The following is a 22,229-nucleotide window of genomic DNA, read 5'->3' on the forward strand; positions in this document are numbered from 1 at the left end:
TAAGGAAACAGAAGTTTCCTTGAAAAACAAACTAAAACACTAATTTAAATCCAAGATCTTGTACTATTTTTTCACTATGCTTTAGTTTCAGATGCCCTGAATTGGCCCAGTGCTTCTTCACACTATTATTGTTTCTAGAGATGTTCAGCTGCATATACCAATACAGAGTATTGAAGGTAGACGATGAAAACTCCACTGAACCATTTTTTCCTTAATCAATTTTATTATTCAATTTTTTTTCTGGAAAATTCAACAAATTTCTAATTAAAATCTATTTAGCTGCAAGAGTATTACAGGCCTTCTGAATTGTCCTTGATGGCTATTATTTCTACCTTATCTAATTTTCCTGTGTCAAAATTGTAATTCTAAATTTTATTAAGATTTTGCATCAGTTTTTGGTCAATAACTTTTTTAGAAAAGAAAAATAGTCAACCCTTAATCTATGACCATCGGAAAACTATGGTGATTAATTGTTGGAGGGAAGTGGGGCACAGATCTCTGGTGGTGAGAATGGTGTGGAACTGTACCCCCACTACTATAGTCTACTATTATAATCTTGTAAATCACTATTAAGTCACTTATAGAATATTTTTTCTTTTTAATTTGTAGACAAATATACTTTTATTAATGTCAACGTAGTAGTTGTCTAATTTATCAGCTTTCACGGGTAGATTCTTTTTCTTTTTTGTTTTTCCTTTTCCTCTTCTGTCTCCAGGCCCTGATGGAATTGGAGTTCAGAGCCCTCTGGTCATCTTCTAACATTTACCCTTCTAGGAGTTCGGACTATTTAAAAAAAAATTATTTATTCCCTTTTGTTGCCCTTGTTTTTGTTGTTGTAGTTATTGTTGTCATTGTTGGATAGGACAGAGATAAATGGAAAGAGGAGGGGAAGACAAAGAGGGGGAGAGAAAGATAGACACCTGCAGACCTGCTTCACTGCCTGTGAAGCGACTCCCCTGCAGGTGGGGAGCGGGGGGCTCAAACTGGGAATCTTACAACAGACCTTGGTTTTTTTTTTTTTTTTTAATTTAAGAAAGGAGACATTAACAAAATCATAGGATGAGGGGGTACAACTCCACACAATTCCCGCCACCCAATCTCTATATCCCGTCCCCTCCCCACTAGCTTTCCCATTCTCTCTCTCTCTGGGAGCATGGACCCAGGGTCGTTGTGGGTTGCAGGTGGAAGACCTTGGGTTTTGTGCCGCGCTTAAAAGCTACCGCCAGACTCTTGGAACAAAATTCATTATGGGGACCAGAAGGTGGAAGGTATGGAAGATTCTGGCTTTTTCACTGGACATCGGTGTTGGCAGGTCCATCCATACCCCAGCCTGTTTCTATCTTTCCCTAATGGGTCAATAATATGTTATGTGCTGTTTTAGACAGCATCAGTTTTCACTCTGGTAGTTTTAGTGATATGTTTGTTGAAAGCCATATTTCACAAGTGTATAGCTTTGCCACTATTGAAGTTTTCAGTTATATACCTCTTCCTCCTTGCCATCTTCATTCCAGTCCCCTGCACCAGAGAAAGCTCCTTCTGAAGTCTGACAAAACTTTTTTCCCCCTTAAAATGTATATCGGAATATTTTAATAGCATGACTTTTTACTATAAAAGAATGAGGAACTTGTAAAGGTAAGGCTTTTAATCTTACACATTTATCTCCAGTGCTTAGAATGGGGCCAGGCACATTTGAAGGCTTCAAAGAGCCCCATCCCCCACCACTAACTCACAAGTATGGCCAAGTGAATGAGGTGCTGCTAGAAATACTGAAATAGTATAGTTTTAAAAGTACGGTTTTGTAAGCTTGACTTAAGTTCATCACATTTACCGACCCCCACCTGACCACCACTATCCCTCCTACTTGTGGTCTTGGCAGAAAGGCTCCCAGACTAATTCTATGGTCCTGACCTCACAATATGGGAATAATTTTGGCTTCTGACTTTTACTCCTAAAGCCAGCGACGGCACATTTCATGTTTCAAAAGAACTGCAGCACCGAGGCAAATTAGGTATGTCGGGGGAGCCAGATCTCCCCTGTGAACTGAGATTTAGAGTTAAGTCCTTGAACAGCAGAGCACATTCTGAGTCTTGGGAGGTATGATTGGCTGAGAGCGTCTGGCGCAGGAAGCCACGCTCTACAGGCCTGGACAAAGCCGGCGTGGCGTCCACGCGTCTCCATGGCAACACTGGCTCTGTGTCTTCCGATTGGCCTCGCAACGCGCGCGCGGCCTTTTGGGAAAGCACATCGCCGCCGCCGTCCGCCGTTTTGAACTTGGCGGGCAAGATGTGGGCGGTGGGGCCTTTGGGGGCTTCCTCGCCTCCTCGTGACACCTTTCTGCTTGCCGACTGCAGGTCCAGGTCTCGGTGCTCCTCGGGTACTTTCTCTGTTCCCATGTCCAGCGCCCGGGGCCAGGGACTGGGCACAGAGTGCTCACTGTCGCCGCCGCCGAGCTGCAGTAATTCCACCATGTCGCTGTTGTCTCCCCTTGGTCACCAGAGCTTCCCGTTTTACGACAGCGATGGTGACGGGGAGGACAGGGAGGATGAGAAAGACGTGATCGAAGATGCCCATGACTCAGAGGCCAACTTGGAGAGCTTAAGAGGATTGGAGTTACAGGGGTGCGCCAGGTAAACTCGAGGCCGCCGGCCCACACAGCCCCATCTAAGCAGATCCTTCTGCTGGCCCGACAACCCCACCGTAAGCCTGAAAGGCTGCCCTGGCGCATGTATCATGATGCTTTTTGCACATAAAAAGTACTGAGTCCTTATTAATGGAGAGAAATATCAGTGATAATTAAAACTTTCTAGTGATTATTGCAACAGTGGTAGTTCCGAGAAAAACACTCATAGTCTCAATACACATAGACATTTTACTAACATTTCAAGAAGCCGTATGAATATTCAGACGTATGAACGCTGGAAAATACTACTCTAGGGCATGCAGAACTCTGGTCCAAACCCTTAACACCAAAATGTAGTTTGCTATACAGGTACTTGTTAGTACCTGTAACTATTTTTGCAAAAATATGATTTGCCTCTCAAGTGGTTTGTACCCAACAGTATGCTTTCTAAGGAACAGAAGCAGAAATTACAATGTCAACCTCAGCAACTAGAGACAATGTTGAATCATATCTGAGCACTTAATATTGGTATAGAAGTTATTGAATCAGATTGCTGGCACCAAAGAGACAAAGAAAACATTTTTTTCTACAGATATTATACAATGTGCATACTAGTTTGGACCTCACTAGTCTAGGCATTGGGACTGAGTATAAGCTAGACATGGTCTCTTCTGTGTGAGAATTAAAGCGATGTCAACTCATTCATTTTACATATAACAGAACTGACTCAGAATACAGAAAGTGTGGCTTAAAGAAATATACCTAGTTATTTGTTATTATTTTTATATTTATTTACCTCCAGTGTTATTGCTGGGGCTCGGTGCCTGCACTACGAATCCACTGCTCTTGTTGTTATTGATGCCATTGATGTTTGATAGGATAGAGAGAAATGGAGAGAGAAGGGGAAGACAGAGAGGGGGAAGCGACTCCCTCTGAGCTGGGGGCTCAAACCGGGATCCTTAACGCCAGTCCTTGCGCTTTGCACTATGTGCGCTTAACCTGCTGCACTACCGCCCGACCCCCATTATTATTTTTTAACACCCAGTTAACAGAGCTGGATGTAATACCAAAGTTTATGAATCAGGGTCATTGTCTCTATATTGCATGTTTATTGAATATGGAATGTAAGGGGCATATCATTGCAGCAGTATCTTTTTTTCAAGTCTATCTCAGTCCAATCTTGGATAGTCTAGCACCTCGGAAAGCATTTATAAATTTCTGACTTTCAGACTAAAAACTGCAATACAGGAGCTCTAAGAACTATAAACCAAAGAGTCCCCCACTTTTTTTGTTTGTTTTGTTTTGTTTTATGTATAAGCAGCAATACAGTTCCCTCACGATAAGGCATTCATATTCAGTGAGTGAATAGAATAGGAAACTCTTAAGAAACAACTTAAAATAGTTATACTACTGAATCTGCAAAGAATCAGAAATAAAAATAATTCATGCCTGAGGCTCTGAAGTCCCGGGTTCAACCCACAGCACCACCAGTAAGCCAGTGCTGAAGAGTGCTCTGGTAAAACTTTTGAAAGAGAGAGAAAGAAGAAGTAAAAGTAAGTACATAGATGAAAGTGGAGATCAAAAAGAATAACTTATCTCACCAGCAAGCACTTGTCTGAACTGTGCAGCAGCAAAAAACAGGCCATGTTTGAACAATCTGCTAGTAAAACTTAAAAGTTTCTAGGAGTTCATTTTCATGGAGCTTCCTAGGGATTCTTTGGTACAAAGTTGCTCCCACATATTTTAAAAATAAATTTTAAGGCTTTGTAAAATGTCTTTGGAGCCTCAAAAATAGGACAATGCAATATAGATATAGTTTTGGAGCCTAGGAAATGATGGGTATAAAAACTAGATCAGTTATTTTTCATTTACTAGTTTTCTTAATATAAGTTGAATTGATTATGAGAATGGGTGAAGAATAATATGGAAAGCAATACTTCAGATTGGAATTGAGAAGGCAGCTTCACAGCTTGAATTGCCCAACCATAATTCTGGACAAAAAGCATCCTCTCTGTTGAGCAGGGAGGGAGTAAAATAGAATGGTGTGGGATTTTTATGCCTTTTTGTCCATCTTTCACCTGCCATGGTGATTTGACTGGCAAAAATAGTATAAGACTATTTTAAGATTCATCAAGGTAATGAGAAGTTTTTTCATGGAGTGTTTTTTTTTTTTTTTCTAAATAAGCTTTTTTTGTTGTTTTTTTTCTTTAAAAAATTTACCAGTTATGTCATAGTGGTTTATAAGATTATAAGATAACAAGGTTATAACTAGTTCCACACCAGACTCACCATCATAGTTCTCTCAAAAGTCTTAAGATATTTGAATTTTTTTTTTCCTTAGCAAGTTCATGTGTTTCAGTTTTCTATAGTCTACCATCTGATAGTTGTCTTTATCCTCCTGACTTCACTAAGTGTAATCACTTTTCCTAGAGCCATTATATTTTGGTTCTACTTTATTGAATTTTATCTTGGTTTTTGTGTCATCACATAGCAAACTCGTGACAATAAATGTCTTGATTGTGAAAATCTGCTGATAAAAATTATGATTATAACTAAAGCTACAAATTTTGGACACATTTGTTATGAAAATGTTAAGACAATTTTAATATTTAAAGTGTTATAATAAAAGCACTTACCTCACTGATTTCTTCCTTCAGCAAGTACTTTTGTTAGTGCCTATTGTTCTAGACCCTAAGCTAGACTCTTGAAATAAGAAATGAGTTAAGACATGTTTTCTGTTATGAAATCCATGTCCTGTAATAGAGATGGACAAATGACAGAAAACCCAAGGCACTTAGTCTAAATATTTTGCTGAGAGTTTCTATATGCTGTGAGTTTGCTATGTGTCAATAAATCCAATAACTAGATGAATCTTGAAATAGGAGTGGGAATTAACTGTGTTACAACTGTTACTACTAAATAACATGTATGAAGTGTTTACTGAATGCTGGAACCATATTATGTGCTTTACTATGGATGGTCTTAAGCAGTAGTACCTGTGAAGTAGCCACTGTTGTAAATGAGAAACAGACTTGAGATTTTTTTTTTTTAATGTACATAACACGAAGCAAGCAGGTAGAGGTTTGCCCCCAAGTTTTTTACTCCCAAATGTAAGCTTTGAGGTACAGGAAGTTAATTTCAGAGTTTTGGGCAAAGTTGCAGATAACAAGTCACACTCATAAATCTGCCTACATTCAAGAAGACTGAAATTCAGAGTCCATATCAGTCATTGATACAAGGAGAGGCTTAACCAGTGGTCAATTCTTGGGTTTCAGGTTGTGGAGTTTGGACTTATTTTTAAGGGCAAAGCACCAGTGAAGAATTTGAAGGTAGGAATGACAGGAAAGAAGGATACATTTGAAGAACAAATTTGTCAACTGTGTGAAGAAGAATGGTTTGAAGTGGAGGAAAGAAGGTGGTTGGTTATGTGCATATGTCCAGACAAGTTGAAAGGTTTAAGGGAAGATAATTGAAAGAAATAAAATTGAGATGGCCAGATGACTTTATGGGTCTCCCCAGATAAGCCCCAATGTGAATTTTTCTTGGTGAGAAGGGTATTGGATAAGTGATGAGATTTGTTGACCAGATTTGTTTGAGACTGCTTGAGTTAGATGCTTATATGGCTCTATCAGATATGGTTGGAGTAAAAGACCTGAAGTTTTTTTTGTTATTTTATTTTATTTTTTTTTTTATCTCCTACATGTTAGTCTCCCTCTCTCTTTTCTTTTCTTTTTTTTTAAATTTTTTATTTAAGAAAAGATTAGTGAACAAAAACATAAGGTAGGAGGGGTACAACTCCACACAATTCCCACCACCCAATCCCCATAACCCACCCCCTCCCATGATAGCTTTCCCATTCTATAGCCCTCTGGGAGCGTGGACTCAGGGTCATTGAGGGTTGCAGAAGGTAGAAGGTCTGGCTTCTGTAATTGCTTCCCCGCTGAACATGGGTGTTGACTGGTCGGTCCATACTCCCAGTCTGCCTCTCTCTTTCCCTAGTAAGGTGTGTCTCTGGGGAAGCTGAGCTCCAGGACACATTGGTGGGGTATTCAGTCCAGGGACGCCTAGCCAGCATCCTGGTGCCATCTGGAACCTGGTGATTGAAAAGAGAGTTAACATATGAAGCCAAACAATTTGTTGAGCAATCATGGATCCCAAGCTTGGAATAGTGGAGAGGAAGTGTTAGGGAGGTACTCACTGCAAACTCTAGTGTTCTTCTGCTTTCAGGTATATATTTTGCAGTAGTTTATGGATACGTGTGCACATAAGCTCTCTCTCACAGAAACTGGTGTATATCTAGGTTTTGGGACTTTGTTAGAAAGTGAACTACCTGAGATGAAATTAGAGTGTACTATAAAAGGAAAGGTCTCACCCGAGTAATGAAGTTAAAGGGTTGTCATTCCACACGTGAAGTCTCTGGATACAGTCTGAGGTGAAGCATGTTGAGGTGGCAATCGTTGCTTTGGTTAGGTTGTGATCGGCGGATGCAATATTATTTGGTTTGGATTGGGAGATGCATACGGGAAAGTGGGCCCTATCCAAGGGTTCCAGGACAGGGGGAAGTAGGGGCTCTATAGTGAAGATGTGAGGTTCCTGCTGTCTTAGGGTTCAAAAAGACAATCGATAGTTAATATTATCATCACATTATTTGTTAATTGGGTTAACTTTGAAAAGTCCCTTTGTATGGTTTGCTGTACAGTACCCAGTATCTTGTATATAGCTGTGCTATTGGATGCTTCTAATCTACTTGGTCTAGGCTTTTGAGAGAGTCCACATATCAAATACATAGCCTATATATTAAAAATATTCAGTTTGTCTTTTGAGAAACTTTGAGACATACAATTGATTTCCCCCTCTCATATTAATTAACTACTGATTTATATGTCTACATTTTGCTAGGAGTGTACATAAACACCATTCCCACCACCAAAGGACTAAGACCCATCCCTCCCGCCCACTCCCACCCCCCACTGGCCCAGGAAGCTACATGTCTACCCCTCACCACTGGGTTTTTACTTTGGTGCCCTACTTACAATTTGATCAGGTCCTGCTTTTAGTTTCCCTTTCAGATCTTCTTAGTCAACTTCTGTTGATGAGTGGGATCATCTCATACTCATCTTTATCTTTCTGACTTAGCTCACTTAACATAATTCCTTCTAGCTCTGTCCAAGATGGGTCAGAGAAGGTGGGTTCATTGTTCTTGATAGCTGCATAGTATTCCATTGTGTATATATACCACAGCTTTCTCAGCCACTCATCTGTTGTTGGGCACCTGGGTTGCTTCCAGGTTTTAGCTATTATGAATTGTGCGGCTATGAACATAGGAGTACACACCTCTTTTTGATTGGGTGTTATGGAGTCCTTGGGGTATAACACCAGGAGAGGAATTACTGGGTCATATGGAAGGTCCATGTCTAGCCTTCTGAGAGTTTTCCAGACTGCTCTCCACAGAGGCTGTACCAATTTACATTCCCACCAGCAATGTAAAAGGGTTCCTCTGTCCCCACATCCTCTCCAGCATTTGTTGCTGCTGTCCTTTTTGATGTATGCCATTCTTACAGGAGTGAGGTGGTAACTTAGTGTTGTCTTAATTTGCATTTCTCTGACAATCAGTGACCTAGAGCAGTTTTTCATATGTTTGTTAGCCTCTTGGTTCTCCTCTGTGGTGAATGTTTTGTTCATTTCCTCTGCCCATTTTTGGATGGGGTCATTTGCTTTTTTGCGGCTAAGTTTGCTGAGCTCTTTATATATTTTGGTGATTAGTTTCTTGTCTGATGTCTGGCATGTGAAGATCTTCTCCCATTCTGTGAGGGGTCTTTCTGTTTGTTTAATAGTTTCTTTGGATGTGCAGAAGCTTTTCAATTTGATGTAGTCCCATTGGTTTGTTTCTGCTTTAGTCTTCCTTGCAATTGGGTTTGATTCATCAAAGATGTCCTTGAGGTGTAGGTGGGAAAGTGTTTTACCAATGTTTTCCTCTAAGTATTTGATTGTTTCTGGTCTGACATCTAGGTCTTTGATCCATTTGGAGTTGATTTTTGTTTCTGGTGAGATGAAGTGGTTCAATTTCATTCTTCTGCATGTTTCAACCCAGTTTTCCCAGCACCATTTATTGAAGAGAGCCTCCTTTTTCCATTTAATCCTTTGGGCCCCCTTATCAAAGATTAGATGCCCATAGGTGTTGGGATTTACTTCTGGGCTTTCAATTCTGTTCCACTGGTCTGTGTGCCTATTTTTGTTCCAGTACCATGCTGTTTTGATGATGATGGCTTTATAATATAGTTTAAGGGGGAGTCGGGCTGTAGCGCAGCGGGTTAAGCGCAGGTGGCGCAAAGCACAAGGACCGGCATAAGGATCCCGGTTCGAACCCCGGCTCCCCACCTGCAGGGGAGTCACTTCACAGGAGGTGAAGCAGGTCTGCAGGTGTCTATCTTTCTCTCCTCCTCTCTGTCTTCCCCTCCTCCCTCCGTTTCTCTCTGTCCTATCCAACAACGACAACAACAATAATAACTACAACAATAAAACAACAAGGGCAACAAAAGGGAATAAATAAATTAAATAAATATTTTTAAAATAAAAAAAAATATATATATAGTTTAAGGTCTGGGAGTGTGATGCCTCCATTTCTGTTTCTTTTCCTTAAGATGGTTTTGGCTTTTCTAGGTGTTTTCAGGTTCCAGATAAATGATTGTAGTGTTTGTTCTATTCTCTTAAAGAAGCTTGGTGGAACTTTGATGGGTATTGCATTAAATTTGTATATGGCTCTGGGGAGAATATTCATTTTGATGATATTCATTCTTCCAATCCATGAGCATGGGATATCTTTCCATTTCTTGGTATCAGTTTCTATCTCCTTGAGTAGCGACTCATAGTTTTCAGTATACAAGTCTTTCACTTCTTTGGTCAACTTTATTCCTAGGTATTTGATTGATTTTCCTGAAACAGTAAATGGGAGTGATTTCTGGATGTCTTCTTCAGATTTAGTGTTTGCATAAAGAAATCCCACTGATTTTTGTACATTGATTTTTGTAGCCTGATACCTTGCTATATTGCCTAATAACTTCCAGTAATTTTCTACTGGATTCTTTAGGTCTTTCTATGTATACTATCATATCATTTGCAAATAGTGAGAGCTTGACTTCTTCCCTTCCAATCTGTATTCCTTTGATTTCTTTCTCTTGCCTGATTGCTATGGCAAGAACTTCCAATACTATGTTGAAGAGTAACGGTGACAGTGGACAGCCCTATCTAGTCCCCGATCTGAGGGGGAATGCTTTCAGCTTCTGTCCATTGAGTATGATGTTGGCTGTAGGTTTGCTATATATGGACTCCACTATCTTGAGGAATTTCCCATCTATTCCCATTTTTTGTAGAGTTTTGAGCATGAATGGGTGTTGGATTTTGTCAAAGGCTTTCTCTGCATCTATTGAGATAATCATGTGGTTTTTGGCTTTGCTTTTATTGATGTGGTGAATGATATTGATTGACTTACGTATGTTGAACCAGCCTTGCATTCCTGGGATGAATCCCACTTGGTCATGATGAACAATCTTTTTGATGTGTTGCTGTATCCGGTTGGCCAAGATCTTGTTTAATATTTTGGCATCTATGTTCATCAGAGATATTGGTCTGTAGTTTTCCTTTTTTGTTCTGTCCCTATCAGCTTTTGGTATCAGGGTGATGTTGGCTTCATAGAAGGTGGAAGGGAGTATTCCTGTTTCTTCAATCTTATGGAATAGCTTAAGAAGTATGGGTATTAAATGTTTCCTGAAAGTTTTGTAGAATTCGTTTGTGAAGCCATCTGGTCCAGGACTTTTGTTGTTGGGTCGATTCTTAATAACGGTTTCAATTTCTTTGTCTGTGATTGGTGCATTTAGATTTTGTAGTTCTTCTTGGTTCAGTTTTGGAAGTGCATAGGTTTCTAGGAATTGTTCCATTTCTTCCAGATTCTCTAGCTTGGTGGCATATAGTTCTTTATAGAAGTTTCGCAGGATTCTCTGGATTTCTGTGTTGTCAGTTGTGATATCTCCTCCATCGTTTACAATTCTATTAATTTGAGTCTTCTCTCTTTTTGTTTGGTGATTCTGGCTAGGGGTTTGTCAATTTTGTTTAATTTTTCAAAGAACCAACATTTGGCTTCATTGATCTTTTGTATGGTTCTTTTATTTTCGATGTTGTTTTTTTCTGCTCGAACTTTAGTGATTTCTGTCCTTCTGCTTGCTTTAGGGTTCCTTTGTTCCTCTTCCTCTAAGTCCTTGAGGTGTGCAGTAAGGTCGTTCATTTGGGCTTCTTCTTGGTTTTTAATATGTGATTGTATGGCTATAAGTTTCCCTCTCAGTACTGCTTTAGCTGTGTCCCAAATATTTTGATAGGTTGTGTCTTCATTTTCATTAGTTTCCAGGAACATTTGAATTTCCTGTTTGAATGAGTTTCTGACCCAGTGGTTCTTAAGGAGCATGTTGTTTAGTTTCCAAATTCTATGTCTTTTAATAATTTTCTGTTTGTTGTTAAATGTTAGTTTTACTCCACTGTGGTCTGAGAAGATACTTGGGATGATTTCAATGCTCTTGAATTTATTGATGCTGTCTTTGTGGCCTAACATGTGGTCTATCCTTGAGTATGTGTTATGTGTATTTGAAAAGAAGGTGTATTCCAGTTTTTTGGGGTGGAGGAGTCTGAAAATGTCCAAGAGGTCTAGTCTGTCAGTCTCTTCATTCCATTCTCTTGTATCTTTATTGGTTCTCTGCTTTGTTGATCTGTCTAAGTGTGAGAGTGGGGTATTGAAGTCTCCCACTATTATTGTATTACTATTGATGTATTTTTGAAATTCTTTCAGTAGATGCTTAATGTATTTAGATGGTCCCTCGTTGGGTGCATAGATGTTAATAATTGTTAAGTCTTCTTGGCTGATTGATCCTCTAATCATTATGTAATGTCCTTGCCTATCTTTTATTACTTTATTTAATTTAAAATCTATCGTATCTGAGATGAGAATGGCTGTTCCTGCCCTTTTTTGTGGACCGTTACCCTTATGATAGTTTTCCATCCTTTCACTTTAAGTCTGTGTTTATCTTGTTGTGACAGATGGGATTCTTGCAAGCAGCATATGGTTGGGTTATGTTTTCTGATCCATCCCCCCCCACCCTGTGCTTTTTGATGGGTGAGTTTAATCCATTGACATTTATTGATATTATGGATTTAACGTATTATAGTGCCCTTGTTCTAAAAAAAAATTTGTTTACTCTGATATATTGCAAGTATTATAGTGATGTTCTTGTTTATAAGAGGTCTTTTAGTACCTCTTTCAGGGCCGGCTTGGTGATGGTTGCCTCCTTTAACTGTTGTTTGTCTAAGAAGATTTTGATCCCTCCATCTAGCTTGAATGAAAGTCTAGCAGGATATATTATCCTTGGTTGAAACCCTTTTTCATTTAGGGCTCGATAGATATCTTGCCACTCCCTTCTGGCTTTTAGAGTTTGAGTGGAGAAATCTGCAGATAATCTTATGGGTTTTCCCCTATATGTGACTTTTTGTTTCTCTCTTGCAGCCTTTAAGATCCTTTCTTTATCCTTACTTCTTCTCATTGTGACTATGATGTGTCTTGGTGTCTTCAGGTCTGGGTTGATTCTGTTTGGTACTCTCTGGGCCTCTTGAACCTTGATATCCTTTCTGTTATTCAGGTCTGGGAAGTTTTCTTGTATTATTTCCTCTAGAATGTTTGCTTCCCCTTCCTCTCTTTCTTCCTCTGGCAGGCCAATTATACAAAAGTTACTTCTTTTGATATCATCCCATATGTCTCTGTTGTTGTTTTCAGTGTCTCTCAATCTCTTTTTAAGCTCTTTCACCTCTTTCTTAGTTTTCTCTAACTCATCCTCTGTCTGACTAATTCTGTTTTCTGCTTCTGTTAGTCTGCTTTCCCTTGCCTCAGCTTCTTTCTTCATTACAGCTATTTCAGCTTTCAGTTCTCTAATTGACTCAAGATAATCAGTATTTTCCTTGCGGGTCTCAACTGTTGTTTCCCTAATACTGCCATTCCTTTCCTCCAATGTTGTTTTCATTTCTGTGATTAATAAGTTTATTATTGCTTGCATACTTTTCTTATCTATGGTTACTTCTGACTGATTTGTGGTTTCTTCTGGGCTCTTGTCTTCATTCATTGGGGTAGCAGTTTTATTTGTTTTTAATCTACCCATTTTTTTATTTATGTGTTTCTCTCTTTTTTTTTATGCTCTGTTGTTCCTCGGTTGTTGTGTCTTGAGTACAAGTAACACTGTACTAAATACCTTTATGACAATTGCACTCACCAACCTCCGGAATTACAGTAGCAACTGAAGCAAGTATTGAAGTAGTTTAATCGTTACCAGTTAACCAAACAATTTCTCCAGTCCGTGAAAAAATAGTAACCAAATCCCAGTGAAGAAAGAGAAAAGAAAGAGAGGATAGCAAGAACAGACAGTTATGCAAATCTACTATCCAGTGTATATTCTAGGGGTAACAAGAGGGGAAAGGGAACTAGAGCAGAGATACACACATAGAGAGTCCACTCTGAGTCAGATTTCTTCCCCAAAGTAATTCACAAATTCAGAAAGGCAAAGAAGAAAGAAGTGTATGACAAGATTAAAAAAAAAAAAGAGAGAGAGAGAGCGAGATAAGAGAGAGAAAAGGGAGAAGATAAGAAGAAGAGTTGTAATTAAAGAGCAGTGCAAGGAACTTCCCAAATGTGTATCAGTGAATTAAAAAAAAAAAAAACACCCTGTTTGGTGGTATGGGGTATCCTGCTAGGAGCTGGTCCCAGGGAGGGGGGGGGGCGGCGGGAAGGATGTATGCTTGAAAATTAAAAGGAAGAAAAAAGAATTTTTTCCCTACTCTAATTCTTAACCCAAATTAAGTTATAGTCACCTCCTTGGTGTCTAAGGACACCTTATTGGCTGGCCTGCTAAAGGCAGAAAATCCTATTGTCTCCAGGGGAGTGTGTTCGGAGCTTAGAGGCTAGCAGCTTCTCAGTCCGCCATCTTCTGGGAAACCCCCCCCTCCTGACTTTTTTAAAGGATTTCTCGAAAATGAAAACTAGCTCCAAGTCCTTTGATCCAATGAGAGCTATACTCAAGAAGTCTTTGGATCCGCCCTCAGGGTCACGGTGGACCCTGGAGACTCCCAAGAGAAAGCGCCCGAGCTAAAGTGCTCTCTCGGGTCCTCTGCCCGCCGCACTCTGCAACCGGCGGAGGAGCCGCCTTCCCCGGGCGGAGGACAATGCCCGGCGCACTTGCCTTGCCCGGCTCCGCCTGGGAAGTCTCGATCCCCGCTAGTCCGTGTCACCTTTACTCTAATTCTTAACCCAAATTAAATTATAATCACCTCTTTGGTGTCACCCCTTATTGACTGGCCTGCTAAAGGCAGAAAATCCTACCGTTGCCGACGATGCGATCAGAGCACTCGCTGTTAGCAGCTTCTCAGTCCGCTATCTTCCTCCTCCCCTTATTTGTTATTTTTAATAGTGACTTACTAATGACTAACAGGAACCCTAAGGTAGGAATAGAGTCGATGGAACTAAGGGTCTTTGTGTGGGAAGAAGCTAGGAAGTCTAATTAGGTATGATCCCATAACTTTAGTGATTTTTGTCTGAGCCCAATAGCTAACATGTAGGTGAGCTAACAGTATTTTCTGGGAAGATAGTGTCAGAGTTGAGAACAGGCCTAGAAAGCTGGATCAGGGCTGAGAGTAGCTCCCAGATATAAAGAAAGTATATAAATACCATTGACTGTAAAACCCCACTGATCTGACCTAGGATCCATATCTATTCATATATAACACAGGAGCCTGTCCGTCTAAGTCCCTGTCCGTCGGAGCTTGCAGTCCATGATCCCAGCTAGGAGCATTCTAGGCTGCACTCATTTCAGGACCACTCTTCCTCCGACCTGGTTTAAGTGAAAGATGTGGCCTGGAATAACTGACTTAGTAGTAGTTGAGACTTCAGGAGCAGATGAAATCCTGCAAGACTGAGAAGGAAAACTATGATATATATAACAAATATATCTATATTTTCATACACAGATCTGTATATATACAGCTGAAATAAAGTACTCTTTCCCACTTAATACAAATTTCATAAGGACTTGGGTGAATGAAGAAATAATAGATACAAGTTTATGAGGTAGAGAAAATTGTGCATAGCTCTAGGTACAATGATTCGTTGAGGCAGATAAAAGTTAAAAAGACAGACGACTCTTCAGTCTTTAATAATCTGGTCTCTATTTGCTGTTATCAGCCCTGAACAACTTTTCTATCCATGGGTGCTGTCAGACTTACTGAAAATTTGAAGTATAATTAACACTGTGCTATAATTTTTCTACGCATACTTGTATACATATATACATATTGTTTGTTTCACAAGCTATTTAAGGAAGGAAAAGAACGTTTAATCTAGGGAGTGGGGTGGTAGCATAGCGGGTTAAGCACAGGTGGCACAAAGCACAAGGGTAAGGATCCCATTTTGAGCCCCCAGCTCCCCACCTGTAGGATAGTCAATTCACAAGTGGTGAAGCAGGTCTGCAGGTGTCTTATCTTTCTCTCCCCCTCTCTGTCTTCCCCTCCTCTCCCCCTTTCTCTCTGTCCTGTCCAACAATAATGACATCAATAAGTGCAACAATAAAAAACAAGGGCAACAAAAGGGAATAAATAAATAAATAATTTAAAAAATTTAAGAAAAAAGAAAGTTGACTATAGAATCTGAATAGGATCATGGGCTGTGGTTAGTTGTCCAGTTAGAAGCTTTGTGTGTGTGTGTTGGGGAGGGTGGTCTATAGGGCTGCAAACCTAGGACCTGACACATGTAAAGCGTCCCCTTTACTACTATATCGTTGACTCAGTTATAAGATGCTTCACATGTGTGATGTTCTAGGTTTGCACCCCTATATAGATCCTCCCATCCCCTAAAAGTATATTTGTATATAAGTAGTTCGTATGTATGTATTTATGGAACCCACCGTCTTATATTTATACATTATTCTTTCAGTGTACAGTTAAGTGGTTTTGACTATTAAGCCAAGGTTTGAGCACAAGTGCTATATGCCCTCTCTTTTATAGCAGTGTGGTTGAATCAGAACATAACCCAAAAGAAAAGAAGCAGGTGTGCTTACCAGAAAGCAGGCTGACACCATGGGAAGTGTGGTTTATTGGCAAAGAAAAAGAAGAACGTGACCGTCTGCAACTGAAAGCCCTAGAGGTAAAACCAAACAATACTCCTTTTATTTAATAAATGAGATCACAAGCTAGAGTTGCTGTCAACATTAAAATGTCAATATCTGATCTCTCAAAATAAGGTTTTGCATTTGTTAGTGCCAGTTTGAGATAGCAACTTTTATAATGCTTATTAATAGTACATGTTCATTGTAAATAAAACCTGGAAACCACCTTAAGAAAGCTAAAACATAAATATAATAAAGCTAAACATAACTAAGAAAGTGAAAAGCTCTTCTAATCCAATTAACTGAAGATAGCCGCTGTTGATATTATGGTTTTCTTCTGTCTTACCAACGTGTATGTATACATACAACTTCCCCATAAAGAAGTTTGGTGTATCCATGTATCACATACAATGGGGCTTCACCATATGCACCTTTAATTAAAATTCAGCTCAATTTTTTAGATAAAATGTTGAAAGAAAGGAGAAAAAGAAATATTGATCTACTCCTATATCAGTCAGAGCATGTGTTCCTGAAGTGAGTTTGTGCTGGTAGATGGGAATCTGCTGAACTTTTAGGGTCTTTTTCTCTTAAATCTTCTTTCCTTGCTTGTAAACATTCTGTATTCATGATTATCTCTAGACTCACTCTCCAAACTGAAAAGGTAATTTAAACTACATTTACACACAAGTCTCTCATTCTTTGAACTCTTGTATTTCAAATTGGAAGTCAGAAACCAAATAGATTATTGGTGTGGCACTCCCCAGTAACCAGATTCGTAATCTGATTTCTTTTCTTCCAAACACAGAAACTAAGTGACATTTTGCTTTTCATGAAGTAGGATCAAAGTTTTTTTTATAACCTGTCTTTTTCCCTGCTGACTGTACTATGAATGTATTTGTATTGGGTTGTTGGAAAAGTCCTGACATATTTTTCTATGCAAAAACACAACATGATTTTTCCAACAACCCAGTGTGTCAGAATTATTTACCACCCAGATTACTGCTGGGGCCTGGTATCCGCACAACTCCACCATCCTTTATGGTAGTTGTTGTTATTGCTTAATTTTTTTTTTTTTTTTTAATAAAGAGTGAAAGATCATGAAGGAGAGAGAGACAGTGAAGGAGGGACAACTGCAGCACTATCCCACCACTCATGAGGCTTCCTCCCTACAAGTGGAGGCTGGGGGTTAGAAACAGCCTCTACCAGGTGAGCCAACACCTGACCCCTGTGTATACTTTTACAATATAATTCTTAAATGACTAATATTAAAATAGATACCTAAACTCTTCTACATATATATCTGAATATTTTTAACTGGTTTACTGTTGTTGGTTATTTAAGTTTTTCCTGATCTATTTGTAATTGTGTTGCCTTGAAAATTCTTAGAAGTAAAGTTTTGCCTTCCTTAATTTTCCTTGCAATAAATTTTCCTTTTCAGTTTTAAAACTAGATCTTATTTCTGTGATGTGTTTCTAACAAGGTAGGCAATCACATAGTCGGTCTTAGGATTCAAATGATTGTGGAAACCAGTACGTTCTCCTACTTACCTATACCTTGCTTCGTTTCTTCTTCTTTTTAAAAATATTTATTTATTTATTTATTCCCTTTTGGTGCCCTTGTTGTAGTTATTATTGTTGTTACTGATGTGGTTGTTGTTGGATAGGACAGAGAGAAATGGACAGAGGAGGGGAAGAGAAAGATAGATACCTGCAGACCTGCTTCACCGCCTGTGAAGCGATTCCCCTGCAGGTGGGAAGCCGGGGGCTCGAACCGTGATCCTTCTGCTGGTCCTTGTGCTTTGCGCAACATGCGCTTAAACTGCTGCACTACCGCCCAACTCCCACCTTGCATTGTTTCTTTTTTAAATATTTATTTATTTATTCCCTTTTGTTGCCCTTGTTTTATTGTTGTAGTTATTATTGTTGTTGTTACTGATGTCATTGTTGGATATGACAGAGAGAAATGGAGAGAGGAGGGCAAGTCAGAGAGGGAGAGAGAAAGGCACCTGCAGACCTGCTTCACAGTTTGTGAAGCGACTCCCTTGCAAGTGGGGAACCAGGGGCTCAAACCTGGATCCTTACACCAGTCCTTGTGCTTTATGCCACCTGAGCTTAACCCACAGCGCAACCACCCAACTCCCTATACCTTGCTTTCTAAAATACACATTTGTTCCTGGTAAAGTGCACACTAATCTTTCTTTTCTTCATAAGAGGACACAGTACTTAAGATTTTATATTTTTGCCTGAGCCCAATAGCTAACTTGCAGGTGGGCTGAAAGAATTATCTGGGAAGATGGTGTCAGAGTTGGGAATAGGACTAGAAAGCTGGATTGGGGTAGAGAGTAGCTCCCAAATATGGGAAAGGTATATAAATACTGTTAACTGTAAACCCCATCGATCTGACCTAGGGTCCATATCTATTTATTTATAAAATGGAAATATTGACAACACCATAGGATAAGAGGGGTATAATTCCACACAATTTCCACCACCAGAGTTCCATATCCCATCCCTGATTATTAAACAATTTGTTCTGCTTTATATCTTAATGCTATTCAGCCACCAAGTTGCATGACACCAGCTTCACTTCTTTGGGCAGATGACCTCACCTATATGTCCTGGAGCCCTACCTCCCCAGACTGATGCCTTACTAAGGAAAGATAGGAACAGGTTGGGGTTATGGATTGACCTGTCAATGCCCATGTCCAGTGGAGAAGCAATTACAGGAGCCAGAACTCCCACTTTCTGCACTCCATAAAGGCAGAGGGATAAAGGATATGGAACCTTTCAATGGAGGGGAGTGGATATGGCACTCTGTTGGTGGGAATTGTATGGAATTGTACCACTCCTACCTCACAATCTTATCATTATTACACCACTAATGAAAAAAAAAAACAGTTTATATTTTAGCATCATGCTAGCTTATTTAAACTTTTATACTTGAATTTTCTCATCTGAACAATAAGAATAAAATAATACCTGTGTCACAGGACTTAGAAAGATTAATTATGACTAAGTATAATAATAGCTGGTGGTGTTCTTACTGATACTGTTATTGATGTTATTCATATTCTTAAAGCCTTTTTATTTTTTTCTTAATATTTTATTTATGTATTTATGAGAAAGATAGGAGGAAAGAAAGAACCAAACATTATACTGGTACATGTACTGCCAGGGATTGAACTCAGAAACTCATGCTTTATCCACTGTGCCACCTCCCGGACCACAGCCTTTTTATTTCTTTTCAACTAGTGTACATTAGGATTCTAGACTTTTAGCCTGACTCATTTTTCTTTTTTAAAAATTTTTATTAGTGATTTAATATTCATTTACAAAATTACAAGATAACAGAGATACAGCTCTACACAGTTCTCACCACCAGAGTTCTGAATCCCTAATCCTTCCACTATAAACTATAGAAGTTTTCCTAAGATTGCAGATATGGGTTATTATTTCTACAACTGTCTATATTTGTATATATTTGCCCCCCCCCTTTTCTAAGGTCCCACCTTCTCTTCCTTCCCCAGTCACACATTACACCTATTACTGCATCCAACTGTCCCTCCCTTTTTCCTCTTCATTCTCCGGGTCCTGATGGAGATGGAGTTCAGAGCCCTCTGGTCATCTTCTCACAATCAGTTCTCCCTCACTGGGAATATAGATATTATATATAGAATATAGAATTATTTTTGGTGTGCAGAAGTTGGAAGTTCTGGTTTCTGTGATTGTTTTTCCACTGGACATGGCCATTGGCAGGTCAATTAATAGCCCTGGCCTGTTTCTATCTTTCCCTAGTGGGATAGGGCTCTGGAGAGGTGAAGTCATCTGCTCAAAGAAGTCAGGATGGAATCATAGCATCTGAAAGGAGCAAGATATAAAGCAGAACAAAATGATTAACGAGCAGGAACCAAAAAGTAGGATCAGATTAGATTAGAATAGGGAGGGACCTTAGGGTGGAAGGAAGTCCAATTAAAGCATGTTCCTATTGGCCCACAGCTACCATAGTTTTTGCTTGAGTTTGATAGCTAACATGGTGCTGGATAAAAAGGTGTGAAAAGATGGTGTCAGAGCAGAGAAAATGGCTTAGGAAGTTGGGTTAAGACTGAGATTAGCTTCCATTCTTAGAAAAAAAATGAATAAAGTTAACTGTTTACCTCATCCACCTGACCCAGGGGCTATATAATTTATATTTATATTTAGCACAAGAGCCTGTGTAAGCTCTAAGTTCCTGTCAGTCTGAGCTCACAGCTCATGGTCACAGCTGGGAACACTGCAGGCTACACTCATTTCAGGACCAGTCTTCCTCAAGTGGATGGGTAGAATGACCCAGCCTTTCTTTGGAGTCTGGGGCCTTCCCCACCATTGCTGGTTTATGGTGAGGGCAAGGTCCTGGGAAGGCCCTCAAGAGGGCTTATGGCATTCCTGATGGAAGTAGCCAATGATGGTGGAGAGAGGAATCCATTAGAGGTCTAGGCCTATTATATTTGTGTGGGAATCCAAGGATTCCCTGACTAGAGCCCCAGATGATGGAGTAGTGTGATACTGACCAAAAAGGCCACTATTAAGTGAGCCAGTCTCTTGCCCTTCTCCAGCTTTGTAGTCCTCTCTTTATCTGACAACCTTGGACTTCCTCCCAGTTGTTTAGGTGTTGAGTCAACCAGGATTAGTTTTCTGGTGTCTGTCTTTTGGGGGCCTTTATGCTAGGTTGCCAAGCTAATTTGGTCTAAGTTTGATCAATTAGAGAATTTATGATGCCTTCTTGAGGCATTTCTACTAGGATTCCAGGTTAAATAGGGTTAAGTCTAATCACAGAGTTATTAAGCACTTACTTTGAGTTATATAATTTCTCTACTTGGCTCATGTTTCAACATTACTAATTCTGTTACTTAGTTCAGTGACATTTAAAATACTTGTTCATAATGATAAATGTGCTTTGCTTCTTGATATATACTACCTACATATATATGTGTGTGTGTATGTGTATATACATTGTTCAAAACTGGTATTTTCTTTAATTTAAATTTTTTATTGTATTAATGTTTTATGGTCGACAGTAAATACAATAGTGTGTACATGCATATCATTTCCCAGTTTTCCACATAACAATATAGCCACTACTAGGTCCTCTGCCATCATGTTCCAGGACCTGAACCCTCTACCCCACCCACCCCAGAGTCTTTTACTTTGGTGCAATACACCAACTCCAGTCCAAGTTCTGCTTAGTGTTTTCTTCTCTGATCTTCTTAGACAACTTCTGCCTATGAGTGAGATCATCCCATATTCATCTTTTTCTTTCTGACTTTTCTCACTTAACATGATTTCTTCAAGCTCCATCCAAGATGGGCTGAAAATGGGGTGAAACCACCACTTTTAATAGCTGAGTAAGTATTCCATTTTGTATATATACCACAAATTACTCAGCCACTCATTTGTTGTTGGACACTTGGGTTGCTTCCAGGATTTGGCTATTACAAATTGTGCTGCTATGGACATAAGTATACACAAATCTTTTTGGATGGGTATGTTCGGTTCCTCAGGATATATCCCCAGGAGAGGAATTGCAGGATCATAGGGTAGGTCCACTTCTAGCCTACAGAGAGTTCTCCTGACTGCTCTCCGACAGGGGTTGGACCAATTTACATTCTCACCAGCAGTGCAGGAGGGTTCCTTTGTCCCCACAACCTCTCTAGCATTTGTCCTTGCTACTACCTTTTCTGATGTATGTCATTGTTCTCTTTATTTGCATTTCTCTGACAATCAGTGACTTGGAGCATATTTTCATATGTTTCTCAACCTTTTGGATCTCTTTGTGGTGAATGTTCTGTGCATGTCTCTCCCCATTTTTGAATGGGGTCATTTGTTTTCTTGTTGAGATTGGCAAGCTCTTTATCTATTTTGGTTATTAGCCTCTTGTCTGATGTATGGCATGTAAAGCTCTCCCATTCTGTGAGGGCTGTCTTTGTTTGCTGTGCAGAAGCTTTTAAATTTGATGTAATCCCATTGACTTATTTTTGTTTTAGTCTTTTTTGTAATTTGAATGTGTTTCATTGATGATATCTTTAAAATTTATATGGAACAAGTTCTGCCAATATTTTCTTGTAAATATTTGATAGTTTCTGGTCTAACATCCAAGTCCTTGATCCGATTGGAGTTTATTTTTGTGTTTGGTGAAATATAGTGGTTCAGTTTCATTCTTCTGCATGTTTCAACTCATTTTTTCCAGCACCGTTTATTGAAGAAATTCCCCTATTCCCACTTACTAATCTGAGTACCTTTGTCAAAGATTAGATGTCCATAGGTGTGAAGACTTACTTCAGGGCTCTCAATTCTATTCCACTGGTCAGTGTGTCTGTTTACATTCCAGTACCAAGCAGTTTTGATTACAGTGGCCCTATAATACAATTTGAGATATGGGAATGTGATGCCTCC

General features: G+C 39.4%; 1 protein-coding gene across 3 annotated transcripts in view; it reads left to right on the plus strand.

Annotated features, from left to right (window-relative positions):
• Positions 1–2,224: 2,224 nt before the first annotated feature.
• CCDC34 (coiled-coil domain containing 34) overlaps positions 2,225–22,229 on the plus strand; it is a 43,824-nt gene continuing 23,819 nt past the window's right edge. For 2 of the 3 annotated variants that reach the window (XM_060176661.1, XM_060176664.1), the window contains exons 1-2: positions 2,225–2,627; positions 15,704–15,839. In XM_060176661.1, the coding sequence (XP_060032644.1) occupies positions 2,284–2,627; positions 15,704–15,839 (480 nt within the window). In that variant the 5' untranslated portion in view covers positions 2,225–2,283. The remainder of the gene's footprint in view (positions 2,628–15,703; positions 15,840–22,229) is intronic. The other variant, XM_060176660.1, reaches the window with a different exon arrangement.

Source organism: Erinaceus europaeus, chromosome 17, assembly GCF_950295315.1.
Source record: "Erinaceus europaeus chromosome 17, mEriEur2.1, whole genome shotgun sequence".
NCBI classification, from domain to species: Eukaryota; Metazoa; Chordata; class Mammalia; order Eulipotyphla; family Erinaceidae; genus Erinaceus; species Erinaceus europaeus.